Here is a 16601-nt window from a genome sequence, read left to right as displayed (position 1 = left end):
AAATACGTTATCAATATATTGAGAGGGTGTTGAAGCACAACATGTTTCATAGTATTTTTATCCAAATTCACTTACCAGCATACCCCCCCCCCCTAAAAAAATATAAACAAATGCACACACACATTATGCAGATTCTGCATGTGTGTGTGTGCATTTGTTTGTTTGGGGTTTTTTTTTATTGAGGGGTGAGATTACGCTCACAAAATTTATCTTGATTTATTCTATATATGTCGGGTATTTATACCACTGACTAATTTAGTTATTACAGCTACTACAGCTCCACGAGTGGCATGACATTATTTTATGTCATTTGGAACCCCCTTTCTCTTTTCATTGAAGTCTTAAATTCACAACTCCCTTGGTTATCAATATATTGTACGGTACTGGGGGAGAGGGGGTTTAATTAAAGCATACTATATTTGCCCATATTTACTTTCCAGCATAGCCCCCCCCCCCCCCCCCCCCCCCAATAAAAAACACACACATAGGCCTACATGCATATTTAATACGCTCACAAAATTCATCTTGATTTATTCTATCTGTCGGGTATTTATACCACTGACAGATTTTAGCCATGTAATACAGCTCCCTGACATGATTTTATGTTACTTGGACCACCCCCCTTTTCCTTTCATTGAAGTCTTAATGGTTACTCTTCCGGTAGCCTATAGCTTATATACTGCCCATTAGGCATAAATAAATATGTATAAAAAGTGTTTATTTCCTATTCAAGAACTAATATAAAGGTATTCACCTCACTCCATATCACAATCGGTCCACATTTTGTTTCAAGAATCTCAATATCTTTCAGGATCTTCAGCAAATCTCTCTATCTTGATCTCTCTCTATCTTGATGTCTGCGTCTTGAGAAAATGGCGTCTTAAATTCCCGCGGTATAGATCCCCCTCACATGCGCACCGATACTTGTGGTGACGTCATAATGAAAAAAAAAACTTTAGTCTGCTACCGAAAGGGAACTCCTGAAAATGGCGTGGGGGCTCGAGGAAGAAAACGGGGACGTTTATGTAGTTATTAACGGGAAGAAGGCGATTAGCATTGATACACATGATGAATATGGTAAAATAGAGTTTGTGGACCATGGGAGAACAGCAGATGAAATTTGGGTAAGAACTTTAACATTTCTTTTGTAGTTCGGAAATCCAAGTTTACTTCTTTTCATTTTGTAAGAATTGGAAAAGAATACATTAAGAATTATAAATAATGTTAGGCTTAAACATTGGAGAACTATTTGTTTTGACACTGTGTGTACGGAGTACGGGTAGACCTAGCTACAAATCTGCAGCCCCCATGCTGAAAAAAAAAATCGGATAGACTTTCGAATTTCTTTTTACAGAGAGCTACAAGTCTGCAGCTACAATGTAAGACGGACCGAAAAGAGGACCATTATTTATTCACCACCTGATTTTTACTTACAATATATATTCATAGATAAGAGAAATAGTTATATGAATCGATCTGCGATGTCGCATTTTCTTTTTGTAAAAAAATTTATTTCTTTTTTTAATTCAAACCCAGTCTTCATAAAGCGATTCAACAATAACTGTTTGTTCAAGTTATTTGTAAAAAAAAAATTAAAATGGTGAATGCTTCATAACACCTTTTTTAATTCCAAAAAAAACCCCCATACATATTAGGGTATCAATATGACTAATTCTCAGTAGAAAAGGAGACTTTGAAAGATATGTTCCTATGTATCCTCGCGTAAAACTTTGAATTAAATTAACTGATTTCATTTTAATTTTTCATCTAATGATTGACAATAATGTGATAGTCATATAAACTAAACTAAAATTTCAAAAATTCATTTTTTTACGGAGGGATAGAGATTTTTGCACATCAAAGAAACTTTACAAAATGCACCATTTTCAATCAAAATGCACATGTAGTTCCAAAAAATATGCATCAATCTAGGCATAAGCCTATATTTTTATTGTGTCGTAAGTGGTTGTTGACACTTTGTCTTTTTTCCTATACAATCCATTTCACAATTAAATCAGGAATGTATCTATTTATGCGAATTTCAAATATTTCTTTACCATGAAAGTTGTGTTACATGTAACTTAACACGAGAAAATGTACTTTGTAATTTGCTCAAACTTTGTTTCCATCCTTTTGTGTATCACAATGAAATTAATATGAAATCAATATAAAGTCATGAGAATAACTCCCGCCAAATTTAGCCGCAATTGACCAATAGAATTCATTGTAACAAGAAGCAATGGAATATGCTGAAACCAACGTTAAACAGGCCTGTAAAATAAAACCTGGTATTCAAACTGGAATATCACATTACTTAGACAGGGGGGTTGGGTTTAGAATAAATTGACATCCTTCATTAATAGATAATTGCCTGTCGTCACGACGTCAGGCTGTATAAGGATTAATAATTTCATGATGTGATTCACCGTTTCAACATGTCCGTTTTCCTTTCTTTCTGCATTGATTTCTTTACTACTAAAGCACCGTGTATATCCCAACATGCGGGGTGTATACTATGTTGTGCGCGGGGTGTATGCTTCCGAAGCGAGAAAAAGGGGGTCAATGTACGTTCTTTGTCTATTTTCTCAACTTACGGATATTTTTCGCCAGAAAGCATATGCCTACGGAAGGAAGCATTATCTAAGGAGTATATGGATACCTATGAATCCACTGGACACCTTCTAGTTTTTTCAAACACTTCAACACAATTCCGAGGATCGGAGCAAGATTGGCGCTACACTGTGTTTATAATCAAATATCAGAACAAAGCTTTGCTTTATCGTCACTTTTATATTATTGTTAAATACATTTTTACAATATAAACGTTTGTACAAATTGTCTGTAAATAAAACAGTTCGTATATAAAGAAATTGACGAAAAATCAATGTTGTGTCCGGGGTGTATGCAACATGTTGTATGCGGGGTGTATACCCCATATTTTTCTTAGGATTGTATAGTGCAAAGTATCAATGCCATGGAAATATTATATTCACACAGGTTTAAAAGTGACAGATATATAGTGTTGATAAAAAACCTTAAAACTAATGCCGAACCAAAGAGTTATTTCCATAAACTTACTGAAGTAAAAAACAAATCAACTAAATTTAAAAAAGAATAAAAAACAAACTATCATATTCAAACATAAAAGGCGCTAGATGTGCAAGGAGCGATTGTTATCTGACTAAATGCTACATTGTAGATGGTGCAATGATCTAAATATTAATCTACGCAATCATAAAATCTCTCCAAAGGGTCCCTCGCCCCCCCCCCCTCCCAAAATCCCTGCATGTAAGACACTGTCCTTTCTTTGGTTCGTTTTAATCTAAATATTTCGCCTGTAAAAAATAATAGAAACTCTACATGAATGGTGTATTATGAATAAATCGGTTTTTTGTTTTTGTTTTTGTTTTTTTTTTTTTTTGTTTCTGCAACATTTATGTTATCAATACATATATTTTTAAGCATTTATGTCAGTGATGTAGAATCTTTTTTGAAGGGGGGGGGGATACCTGAAAAAAAAAACCTTGACATAAGTTGACTAACTATTTAAAAAAAAAGGGGGGGTTTATCGAAACTCAAACTCCTATTTGTTGGGGTTGAAGGTCCCATTTTTTTCAGTATCAATTCTCCTTTTTTTTTTTACTTAAACATACTACATAACCATTTTTGACTATGATGCAAGAAAAAAGGGGGGTGGGGCAACCTGACTTTCATTTTCTGTAGTAAAAAGTTGTGACTGGAACAAAAGGGAGGGGGGGGGGTGATACTACGTGTCTGTCTGATACATGTATATTAATTTCCTTTCAATTTTTCGCAATATGTCGACTCATTTTTCCTTATCTGGAAAGATTTCATATTTTAAATATTACAATAAACATGTAAAGCCGGCTATAAAAATGCACATCTGTAATAATGGATGACAATTTTCCGAGGGCATGCACAGTTGAAAAAAAAAAGGTTTTTGGTACAATTACAATTTTACGTTGACGTGTAATTAATATCAATTATGTTCACCCTCCTCTAATTTATTATCATATATACACATAGTAAAGTTACCCCCTCCCCAAAAAAGGAACTTAGACTCAAACAAACCCTCCTCGGGCCCATTCCTAGAAAGTATGTACTCAGTAAAATACCAATCGGAGTCGGATGACTCGTACCTCGCAAATGAATGGAGCGTAGCGGAGTCAGCCGAGGATTGCCGATTGTATGGAGCGTAGCGGAGTCAGCCGAGGATTGCCGATTGAGTAAAATACAATGCCTTAAAATAAAACAAATAGCTTACTGCCATATATGGGCTCCTGAGGGGGCAAAGTACACAATATATAAATACCACATGAATGAGAACATTTTTTTTTGGTGTTTATGAAATTACAAAAAGCTAAATATTTTCAAACTCATTTAAAAAGTATTGAAAAAAGTTAAACAGAAATTATGAGGAAATGTTAAATGTTCAAACCTATGCATGTGTGAAGCATTTATGAAGAAAGGATCTGAATTAGGTGCCTTTAAATCGAAAGAAGGGATGAATTGTTGGTCATCACATTAACAGTTAAACAAAGTAAACAAAGTACCCTGTACATTTACTTCTATGTGTATGCAAAGCCAAAAGTACGATGAACGTGTTTCAATTTTATTTCCAGTAAATCGAATTCATGAACCTGAAGTTGTGTTATTACAAAACTGATGAGTGATTAAAAAAAATAAATAGAACAAAAGTCAATTGTTAACAATTTGTTTTAATGACATTTAAGACAATGATTCTATAGAGTAAAAAGAGGGGTATACACCCCGCGTACAACATGTTGCATACACCCCGGACACAACATTGATTTTTCGTCAATTTCTTTATATACGAACTGTTTTATTTACAGACAATTTGTACAAACGTTTATATTGTAAAAATGTATTTAACAATAATACAAAAGTGACGATAAAGCAAAGCTTTGTTCTGATATTTGATTATAAACACAGTGTAGCGCCAATCTTGCTCCGATCCTCTGAATTGTGTTGAAGTGTTTGAAAAAACTAGAAGGTGTCCAGTGGATTCATAGGTATCCATATACTCCTTAGATAATGCTTTCTTCCGTAGGCATATGCTTTCTGGCGAAAGATATCCGTAAGTTGAGAAAATGGACAAAGAACGTACATTGACCCCCTTTTTCTCGCTTCGGAAGCATACACCCCGCGCACAACATAGCATACACCCCGCATGTTGGGATATACACGGTGTAAAGGATCAGTCCATTTATACCCTCTGAAAGGGGTGAATTGCTCTTTTCGCTCCAAAAGTCACTGCTATCTTCGCGCCCTTTCCTTAGATTGATCTGTTGTATGAATGGGTGTGCTAACTTCAATGGAATTAAATAAAGCTTGTCCTTTTCACTTTCTTCCAATAAGAAATTCTATCTACACAAGTTAATGTTTTATCTTATTCTTTTAATCAACATATCATACATATCAGCGTATGGACATGCAACGCTAAAGAAAAGATTTTTCTAATTTGTTTCCCGATCCCGCGGTTGGTTTATTCCTTATAGGCCTATGGACTAGTCCAATAATAATAAACAACGCAGTTCAATAAGTCATGGTCTCCAGATGCATGATCTGTCATATGTCACACAATAAATAAGAAACCAGTGGGAAATCTTGGATTCTTCTTTCTACAAAGGACTAAGTATTGAATTTACTTATAATATTCTCAATACATGAAAGTGGCACTACACCAACCCTTTTTTCAAGAAAAAAATTAATGAACACGTATCACTACTGTTTACTTTAGTGGAGAAGATACTATCAAACAAGCTGTGTGTTTTATTACATCCTTCTTAAAAATGTTAACAATGCATCATTCGATAACAGATTTTATAGATTGTAGTTTGAGATCAATTTAGATCACTCAACCTGCAGACACCCCCCCCCCCCCCCACACACACACAGAGAGAGAGAGAGAGAGAGAGAGAGAGAGAGAGAGAGAGATAATTCTTTAATATATGCAGTGTATAGATGGTTCTTCAACAGTTTATTAAAATCAAGATTTCATTTACACAAGATTCTCAAAATATAAAGCAAGGACATAATTTAAACCCACAACAAGTTGTATATACTCCGTGTATAGATGATTCTTCAACAGTTTATTAAAATCAAGATTTCATTTACACAAGATTCTCAAAATATAAAGCAAGGACATATTTTAAACCCACAACAAGTTGTATATACTCCGTGTATAGATGATTCTTTAACAGTTTATTAAAATCAAGATTTCATTTACACAATATTCTCAAAATATAAAGCAAGGACATATTTTAAACCCACAACAAGTTGTATATACTCCTCATTCAGACATTGATTGATCAAGTCAGGCAAACTTTTTAAAAAGCTGTTACATGTTACGTGTTAACTCTTTCATCTCTCTCTCTCTTTCTCTCTCTCTCTCGCTTAAGTTTCAATATGTATTTCAGATTCGTTTTGCTGGAAGCAAACAGGGGAAAAGACTGCTTAGATCAAAATATTCACCATGTAGTGAAAATGTTACATTAAAGGAGTTGGAAAACTCACAGAGTACTTCGGATTTTATCAAGAAATTGGAGGCATTCTCTATTGGAAAAAAGAAAATAACACCCACGAAAGGAAAAAAGAGGCGTTCAAATCGCACGGCAATACCAGAGGCTTCTGGTATTGCTTCCCCTAAGGACACCGTTTTGTCCTATGAACAAGAAATTGTGCATGACAAAAAAGTTGGTAAGTTCGTGTATACATGTATCAACCCATTCCTCGGCACTCGCTTCCCGTTCCTTTCACTCACACACCTTCAACTCATATCCTCACCTCACATCCTCACACACACACACACACACACACACACACACACACACACCAGATGAATATAGCATTACTATATGTGTACTTATTTCAAATTATCCTAGACAGGTTGCAAAGTACTTGTATTTTTCATTTATGCGAAGACAGTCCTTCATGTTCAGAAAATAAACATGTATTTCAATTTTATTTTCATTTACCAATAATCCTTATAACAGACAATACCAATCTAACCATACATATATATATATATTTATCACAATTATGTTTATTTTTAATGCACTTTTTTGTTATTCTCTTAACGTTGTGCTCCTTATTTTCTTTATATATTGTATTTCAATTTTGTGTTGAAAGTGGCTTATAGGCCCGATGGGCCGGATGTTGATTGTTATTTTATACAGTCTGAAAACAAAAGAATTTAATTGTACACATGTCACTTTAAATAAATTTACTTACTTACTTACTTATAAAACAAGTGAAATTGATGTAAAACATCCAATCGCCCGCAAACAAAATTCACAATTTTTTAAAATCATCCATGCAAGGAAAACACTCCATATTCAAAGCTGACCAAGTGCCGAATCGTTTTTTTTTTTTATCAGACTGTCTTCAATAAATGATTTTAAAATATTAAATTTAAATAGAAATTTCAGTACATTTAAACATTAAATGGATTCATAAAGTCATAAGGTAATTAAGTTAATGATAACTGAAAAGAAATTATTGTCACCAAAATGAAGAAGTACGCCTCTCAAAAAGAACATCGTGTTTGCAGAACAGGATATGCCGCAAGGCGCTCTGCAATTTCCAGCATTTGAACAATAATAACATTAGTCAAAATTTTTTATCTATTCGAAAAACTTTCTCAACTTTTATTCACCATGCACTTTTACCACGTCATTATTACCCGGAAAATCATAACGATTTCCATTCATATCTTACACACTCTCAGGCTGGGGATAACCTGTTGTAAGCTCTTTTTATATGACCACAAGTTTATCTTTTCAAAAGATAGGTGAGCTAGCGCCGAGCAATTTTTCACACACAGAAAAGAGGATCCGTGAACAAATGATTAATTTGCTGATTTTTAAAATTTTTATCAAGACTGGAGAGTGATAAAGTTATAATTGTTTTGTCAAGTGTAATTTATAGACACATAGGTAAAGAAACGAGGGTGGTAGTTGGGGGGGGGGACCTATTGGATTTTCGGCGCAGCGGAACATTTATGACCTTTACAAGGGAGGTGCTGGTTTGAGAATTAGATGTGAAGCATCTTGGTATTTGGGTCATCTTTGTCAAGAAGTGTTAAGTTAAAAGCCATATTATACAGTTAAAGTATATCGTTTAGGGAGTCAGCAAGATTCCAGTTCCCTTCGAGTAAGCCTGTTTCCCTCTGCGCTAGTCAGCAAGATTCCAGTTCCCCAAGAGCAAGTCTATTTCCCGAGGCGTTTGCGCCGAGGGAAATAGGCTTGCTCGAAGGGAATTTAACTGGAATCTTGCTGACTCCAGAAATGATATAAGTTAACTCTTTGATTATACCGATACCAACAAAACACTTGAAAAAAATTACATTCAATACTGTATTCAGTAACAATGTTTTGTTCCAACAGGAATAGATAAAAATAAAATACGACAAAACAGAATAGTTTATTACAGTCACGAAAGGAATTCCATTCTATTAATAAATCAATTTATTGTCCGAGTTCTTACTTAGTAAAATCGAAAGAAACATTACGGAAATACGCTACCAGTAAACTGGTTCTTTTGGATTGATATGGGAACAGTTGACTCGCGATGCATTTCGATTCATTTAGATTAATGAATATTCATGAGTGTACTAGTATTCGGAACATTTTTAAGTTTGTCGTAAGTTGAAAGAAAATGTCAAGCGTTCCGAATAGGTGTGTATCAGTTCATAAAAAAAACATGCTTTTTTTTTTTTTTTTTTTTTTACAGGGAATTAGTCTGTTATAAAGGGAATCGGTTTATTTACGATGATTTTCAGGAAATCAGCAAAATATATCGATTTACTTTTATATAGTGAAAAATCATTAGAGGTATGATAAATATATATGATTATGGATTAATTCCTTATTTTACTGTAAATTTTTGTTTCTAGAATTTGTAAGAATGACTGAATTGACCGAACAGAAATTAGAGTCTATCTTTGGTTTTGCTTAGAAGTAAAAAAAAATACTCATGATTTTATGCATGATAGCTTTACCGAATTCATAAAAAAAGAACAAAAAAAAAAAAAAACCGTCACATTTCCCCCAAGTGCCCTTTCTAACACAACCACATTTATAGATCGTGGCTGCTGCGGCCGATAATAATGAAAAAAAAATAAAATGAAACAATAAAAAAAACTAATAAAATATAGTAATCCATTACATATCTGTCGATTTCCATATATATTCTTTTTAAGGTTGCTTCCAAGTCAAAGAAAGGAGACTTACCATTGCCCCAGATGAGTACAGGTAATATTTTATTAAGGAACTTTTGCCAGGGAAAGGCGGGAGGGGCGAGATATATTTTAAAATACAAACAATTAAAGCACAGCTTGTGGGGCAACATTGGATAAAAAAAACATTTCAACTTGGCAAATCTATAGAGTACGAAAGCCCATTGAGCTCATTTTCGTAGGTTAAAAAAAAAATAATGTTTTCGCGTTATAACGCGTAACTTTCGCGAATAAGATATCATTTTTTTATAGAAAAATGATGTGGACGTTTGTGCGTACAAACGTACGCCTGGCTACGCGCCTGGCCTGTTTCGGATAAAGCGGCTTTAAAAGTTTCGGGTTATAACGCGAAAACTTTATTTTTTTACCTACGAAAATGAGGTAATTGGGCTTTCGTAATAGAGGAATAAAAGATATTTAGTATTAAAAGTTAACTGGTTATATCATCAATGAACCTTAAGTATGCATGTAAATTTTTCAAGCGGAGCAAAAGACACTGCTGCTGCTAATCTCTTGCTAACAATGTTTATAACCTGTTTTTCTTTAAAAAAAAAAAGGGGGGGGGAGGGGGTAATTCTTTACCTTGATATCGATGTTGCTTTTTCGCAAAAGATAATCTTATTGCAGGTGTAGAAACATTGATGGAAAGTGGGTAGCCACTTTGAAAAAAAGTATTCGGCAAGCGCCTGGGAGGATCATCACTACACTACCCGCGCTATTAGATCCATCTGTGGTAAAAATGAAATTGTTTATTCTATTTTGCAATATATAATTATTTAAAACAAGATAAAATTGTTCCTTTAACTAAATTCCTTCAATTCTTTGATAAGATAAAAATAAATTAAGTAATGAAGCTGCTATAAAATGAGGTACTAAACTAGGTGTTTAATTTCAAATATTTCGAGTTTTGTTGTCTTAAAAATATATCCTCCAAATATACAGAGTAAAATAGTGAGAAGGATTTTATAAACATAAACTTGTGATTACTTTATACCCCCCCCCTTTTAATTTTCGTAACCGGGTTTTTCAACATAAACCCAAGTAATAGCATTTGAATACGATGACCATATATTTTTAATTAAAGGTTAAAGATCCCGCTGAATTTAAGAAAGACAACATAGAGGACTTGGGCATCCCAATCTTCCTCCTAGGCGGGAACCATTTGCTCACTGCATGCAGAGAGATTATGCAGGAGGAGCCCGCAAATGATATTTTGTCAGAATACCAGTAGGTCATCAAACTTTTATATTATGGGATTTGAGAGCAGATTTTATTTTCCTGCATAAGAAAGAACATTTCTGATCAAATTTGTGCGACGTCTATCTTTCCGTCTTTTTACTTTTAACATGTTGAACTTCTCCTCAAAAACCACTTGACAAATATCAGTCAAACATGCTGAAGGTTAAAGTTTGCCAAAAAAAAAAAAAAAAAAAAAAAAAAAAAAAAAAAAAAAAAAAAAAAAAAAAAAAAAAAATATTTATAGCATATAGGCCACAGTCAAGGTCAAAATGACATTGACTATGGTGTTATTTGAAAGAACTTAATTAGTGGAGTATGTATACCAAATATGAAGCTTCTATCTTTCATGGTTCAAAAGTTATGGCGAAGGTTAAAGTTTGCGGACAAACAAACAAACAAACAATCGGACGACAGACAGACAGGAAAAAAAACAATACACGCCTCGGATCTATCGATCCGAGCCCATGAAAAGGAACAATTTAAAAGCCATTTTTAAAGAGAAGTTGCTCTTGTAAAATTGTACCCGCCCATTTCATTTGTGTTTATTGTAATAATTATACATTCGAGGTCGTTTTTCCGCTAGTGGAAAAGGCCCGAGAAGTTGCGATTGTCTCGATACATAGGGAATAATCGCGAGTTTCTGCAGCACACTCTTTTAGAATATAAAACATGAACTTTGCAAAGTACTTTTTAATGCGAGATGTAAAATTCGATGTTCTAAAAAAAGGGATCTGTCCTTTTTTTAGATAGTAAATGTTAAGCAACTTATTATATTAAATATGTAAAACATATTCATTTTTACATATTCACTTTATGGAAGTAAATATATTATGTATCTCGTAATTTAGAAAGGGAAAGAACATTCTGATTAAACAATATTTTCAATGTTTAGAAAACCTCTAATTCTGAATAACTTCTCCCACCCCAATCACCATAAAACTTAAACTTATATGTAGATAGCAGCCCGGTCCTCCGGGCTGCAATGACGTAAGCTGCATATTTCCAATATTGCTTGTTCACCGGTTTATTATAGAAAGAAAATGGATATGCATACATAAAAAATGTTTGAGAGTTAAATGCATTCTAAGAATTTCTTTCAGAAATTGAATTTCTTTCAGAAATTTTGAAATTGAGCTGTATGTTGGGCTAACCCCAGAAGAGGCTAAACTTGTGGGGAACATCCATAATCAAAGATGTTCAACAAAAACATTACATTTCCAAGTGAGTAGTATGACGGCATGTACTTGAAATTGCAAAAGCTAAATGTTATCGTCAGAACTTCCTCATCTTTTTATCCATTCTCCAGGATCAAGTCCGCCAAGCGAGATCGATTTATCTCAGGGATGAAGTTGGGGACCAGTGGAAAGACACCACTGCAGTGATTCTGTCCCATATACAACAAAAGGTTTCATTTCAATTTACATACTAAAACATCAAAAAGAGGATTTCAAAATAAAATTAGTTTTATAACTGTTAATTTGAGAAATAACTATAAACTGTGGGAAGTTGTTTTAAAGTTAAAAAACACATTTACTGTCATATGATATGCTTAAACTGTGTGATATATAATTTTTTTTATTTGAACAGGAATGTCTCAAAAGCAGTTTGTCCATAGTTTATGGGGTGGCCTCATACTCTGAACAGGCATATAGAGAGGTGGAAAGAATTTTTGAGCTCTTTGGAAGCTTAGATGTTCCGAAACAGGTACATTGTAATTTTCTTATACCATGCTTTCTGAAAATGTATAAATTTAACAATATATTTAGATAACAGGGAGAAATTATTCAATGATCATCAATTTAATAACTATATCGGGCGAGGAGCCAATAGATCAACAGAAAAGACGTGAAGAATTAAATCTCAATTTAAAATATCCCGTTTTTTTATATTTCGTCTAACACTAAAGTATACTAAATGTAAAACATCTACAATGTACAAAAATCCCACAAAAACTGAAAATGTATTCATACGGAAAGTCACACTAAAATGACACACTAAAATGAAAAAAAAAAACCGATCATTTTCTCATACTTTAGCATTTTTTTAAATATGAGCGAGTCTTCGTTCCATTTTTAGAAAGATATTCCTAAAAGTTTAAAAGATAAAGTTCAAATTTTTTCGGTTTACAAAAAAATGGAGCAATACCCAATATACCTTAAAAGTACACTTTTAAGGCAATTCATATTTCCGAGAAATACTTCCATTGAGTCGAGAGTCTCATCACAAACATGATCTACCAGACATTCATCATGCATAGTGGTTAGTCTCAACGCAGTATGATTCTGTGGGCTAGGGTTTGAATCTACGAATACCATCAAATATTTTTATAAAAGAAACATTTTTACGAGTTTATTTTCTCTCTCAGAAAAGTTTTTCCTCATAATTTCCATAATGTCAAAAAGTTAATTTAAAGATTCAATTCACACATTGAATATGATTTCCTAATTTCAGTTGTTCAGAGCTCTTCTGGGATTCGGTGAGGATATTATTACACGCTATTTAAGAAATGTTGAAATTCCTCATGACCTGAAGAAAGTTACAGATATTGTCCTGAAGGAGAAAAAAAGAGACGTCCTTAAGAGTGTATTTTTGAAGCGGACAGGTTGTGAAAGTTGGGAGATGGCCGAGGAATTGTACGAGCCTTACATCTCTGCCGTGGATGATTACATTGGTAAACTGTTTATTAGTATATATATCAATTAACTCCTTATAAATGAAGATAGGTACGGAAGTGTACAAATTTTAATATTTACAAAATAAATTTGACAATTTTCAAACAGCAAATTTGACATCGTTGTGGTAAAATATTGGTGAGTGGAAAAACTTTTAAGGAAGACCACTCTAATCCGATAAATATGGATGGCTACTATTCGAGTCTTTTGAAATGGAAATAAAGCTAGAATTTCAAAACAATTTTTTGCCGTTCGTCTGTGCCGAATTGAATCCGTAAAATCCATTGTTTTGATTGTACAGATGAAAATGGCCTAAACTGCATAGCAGTTCGTGTTCCATTGTCTTAATATACATGTAGTAATTAGAAAAGACCAGTAAAAGTAGATATTTCATATATGTGTTCAGGAAAATGTTTATCTTTCATTTTTTACAGACATGAATGTCAACAGGAAGTATATTCCCACGGGTTTCATTCGGGCCTGTGATGCCGCTAGAGACAGTCTGCCTGCCCAGAACATCACAGTAAGCGTTTCGGTGACTGTAGAGGTTGACGGCGAGGAATTGGAGGATAGGCAAGTGGAGGCAGTGTGTGGAGAAGAGAAGAGAAAATTTGAAAGTGTTGTTAAAATGAAAGTGAAAAAAAATGAATGTTAAATCTATAGATATAAATATCGCATCATGATTTTGATGTTCTTTTCTTTTTATTACATGCATGTAGTATGTTTTCCATGGCGAATTAACAATGTAGATTACCACTTTCCAGAGTATTTAAGAGTTATGTTAAGGCAGAGATTTCAAGCAGCGCCCTCAAATTTTAAAAACAACATGGTTTTGGAGTCCAAAAACAAGCTCACTTTTGTTCAGTCTCATTTTTCCTCCATTTATCCCTAAATAGGTCCCTGATTGAAAAAATGCGGGTGAAACCATCATGATACTAGTATTACGATGTTGAAAAATAAACAGCGTTACTAAGCGTAACCTGTTGTTGTGCGCAATAAACATGCAGTTTTTTTCAATGGGTGGCACTGAAGCTCTCCGATCTATCAATATATATATTTTTTCGGAGAGCTACAGACCTGCAGCTAACAGCAATTATGAGGAATGTTTCGTTGTGGAAAGAGTCAAAGAATATGTTAGGAACACGCATTAGTAATATTTTGAGATTACAGTTTTAAAACGCTGCATTTCATTTCCGGAAATATGCATAGCATTTCCGACATTTTTTTGTTTCATTTCCGACATTTTTTGTTTTCATTTCCGACATAATTTCTTTTTCATTTCCGGAATTTACCTGTGCGGCATTTCCATGTTTTCTAAGTAAAAGAAAATAGAATTTTAAAAGTATTTATACTAAAATGTTAATAATTCATAATAATAATTAAAAAAAACATCTATACATGTGTGCATACATGTACCCGTATAGCACTAAGTCTAGGTATATAAAAGAGTTCAATGAGCATTAAACATTTTTACCACATTTAGTGTGCACTAAATTAAATGTCAGTGACAGCACCAAACTTATGTCCAAGTCACTAATAGATTTACAAAATTGGATTTCAATGATTTACTTAGTATTTACGATTTATTCCTTTAAATTTTTCATGAGTAAAGTTCGTGGATATCAAATCTTTTACTATAGGTACAGTGTACAGCATATGTATTTGAAAAATGTCGGAAATGAAAACAAAATAATGTCGGAAATGAAAACTAAAAAATGTCGGAAATGAAAAGTTGATAATTACCAAAAATTCCGGAAATGAAATGCAGCCTTTTAAACAAATGGAGAAATAAATCGAGAACCGAGCGCACTTTTTTGTGCGCAATGAATATATACAGTTTTTCCAGTGGGTGGCACTGTAGCTCTCCGGTCTATCACTATATATTTTTTCGGAGAGCTGTAGATCTGCAGCTACGTTAATGCTTTTAAAAATGATGGAATAAATACGAAATCTATTTCATTCGTCCAAAAAATGGAATCTGAACCCATTCTATATGAAAATCGAAAATTTCTGAAAAAATTTACGCTTCAACAAACCCTTTGATGTAAATCACAATGACAAACGTTAATAATGCATATACTTCGTAGCGCAGTGGTAAAAGCAGTCGGTCTTGGACCAAACCCTGCGCTATAGAGACGTTTAAATGTATGTTTACAGTATAACTTGGAGATATATTAATTAAATTGGTTCCATAAATAGCTGACGCATGAGATCGATTGAATAATTATTACTTTCTACTGCCAAGTATGTGAACTATTTTTATACATTACGTAGCACTAGCTAGAACCCCCAGTATCCATAGTGCTTCGATTAACTGGTTAGTGACCCATACGCATAAGCACAAAGCGCACACCATGCAGTTATGTTACAAAGCTAGCTAGCATACTACAGTGGATGTTTAAGGATCAGAGGGTGCATACACTACATAAAGACAATCAAAGTGCAATATTAATATGAAGGAGATTAAGAGAGGGAGAGAGAGTCGGAAGCAAGCTTATTTCATTACTTACTGACATACAAAAGATTTGTAACTTCATGACACTGTTTGATTCAGTTCTTTAACGTACTTCTCTTTTTTTCTTTTGCTTCCAAAGCTTATATGAGAGTATGCAGGATTAGTTCACAGAGTTACAGTTCAAGTATATAAAGCATGCACACTAAAACTATGAAGTCCTTTACCAACACAACAAGACTGTCGTAGTGTGAAAATTGCTCAAGTCCATGACGTCGCTTACGACATCTTTGACACGGAGCATTAGAAAATTCATCTGTACGGTTGTTCACATCGTCGCAAACCACGGCCAAAATGTACGATCCTCTCCCATTCTAGGAGAGAGCTATATGCGGACTCCGGACCGTGGCTTGAGATGATGGGTTGTTCAGAGATGATTTTGTCAAAAAAAAGTGTTATATATCAATAGCAAGGAAAATATGTAAATGAATACAATATTAAAATTAAAATATATCTTAAACGTTTTAGTTAGTAAACTTCTAGCTAGATACATGGGGATGTCATCATTTTCTGACCCAGCTTTATATACAACTTTGTAAAATGTTCATGCACTTCAAAAAATTTAAAGTAATAAATCCCATAGACCTGATATCGTACAAATTGGTACATGATTGTGTAGTTTGTATCCAAAATTGAAGGCTGTCATAAATAACTGAAATGCTCAGTGGACGGCATTGACATATTAGCCTTGGAAAATTAAGTTGAAGACCGTGACTTGCCGTTTTTTTTTCTAGATTTAGATGGAATGAAACTGGAATTCTTCAATACCATGCCTTACTTTTGGGTCACAGGCACTTGGGGCTGGATCCCCCTATCAATTTTTTTTTCATTTTAAATCTGGGGTGGACGCATATTTCTCAGTATAGTCTAATATATGCACCGACTGGTATCAGAAATT

At 33.8% G+C, this 16601-nt stretch overlaps 2 protein-coding genes and 1 long non-coding RNA gene across 6 annotated transcripts in view; 2 read left to right on the top strand and 1 right to left on the bottom strand.

The window, feature by feature from the left end:
• Nucleotides 1–873, bottom strand: part of LOC134237877 (uncharacterized) — an 8167-nt gene extending 7294 nt beyond the window's left edge. For 2 of the 3 annotated variants that reach the window (XR_009985892.1, XR_009985890.1), the window contains exon 1: nucleotides 1–84. This exon is cut by the window's left edge. This is a non-coding gene — a long non-coding RNA (uncharacterized LOC134237877). Of the gene's footprint in view, nucleotides 85–754 lie in introns of those variants that run through there. The other variant, XR_009985891.1, reaches the window with a different exon arrangement.
• LOC134237875 (dihydropyrimidinase-like) overlaps nucleotides 1–16601 on the top strand; it is a 49412-nt gene that overhangs the window by 20500 nt on the left and 12311 nt on the right. The window lies entirely within an intron of this gene.
• LOC134237876 (uncharacterized) lies at nucleotides 938–14337 on the top strand. Its single transcript, XM_062720030.1, has 10 exons — nucleotides 938–1124; nucleotides 6462–6741; nucleotides 9245–9296; nucleotides 9908–10013; nucleotides 10365–10507; nucleotides 11638–11740; nucleotides 11826–11924; nucleotides 12107–12223; nucleotides 12971–13190; nucleotides 13626–14337. Exons 1-10 carry the CDS (start codon nucleotides 987–989, stop codon nucleotides 13844–13846), a joined length of 1479 nt encoding a protein of 492 aa, XP_062576014.1. The 5' UTR covers nucleotides 938–986; the 3' UTR covers nucleotides 13847–14337.

Source organism: Saccostrea cucullata, unplaced genomic scaffold, assembly GCF_032062105.1.
Source record: "Saccostrea cucullata isolate Sc308-1 unplaced genomic scaffold, CSIRO_AGI_Scuc_v1 ctg5315, whole genome shotgun sequence".
Lineage (NCBI taxonomy): Eukaryota > Metazoa > Mollusca > Bivalvia > Ostreida > Ostreidae > Saccostrea > Saccostrea cuccullata.
This window is presented reverse-complemented; position numbering and strand designations above follow the sequence as displayed.

What these genes read in the sequence shown, in the direction of transcription:
- LOC134237876 (XM_062720030.1), top strand. Translation starts at nt 987, where the DNA reads ATGGCGTGGGGGCTCGAGGAAGAAAACGGGGACGTTTATGTAGTTATT. An exon ending in ATTGCCCCAGATGAGTACAG is followed by an intron (nt 9,297 to 9,907) that starts GTAATATTTTAT and finishes ATCTTATTGCAG; the next exon opens with GTGTAGAAACATTGATGGAA. An exon ending in CAAAAACATTACATTTCCAA is followed by an intron (nt 11,741 to 11,825) that starts GTGAGTAGTATG and finishes TCCATTCTCCAG; the next exon opens with GATCAAGTCCGCCAAGCGAG.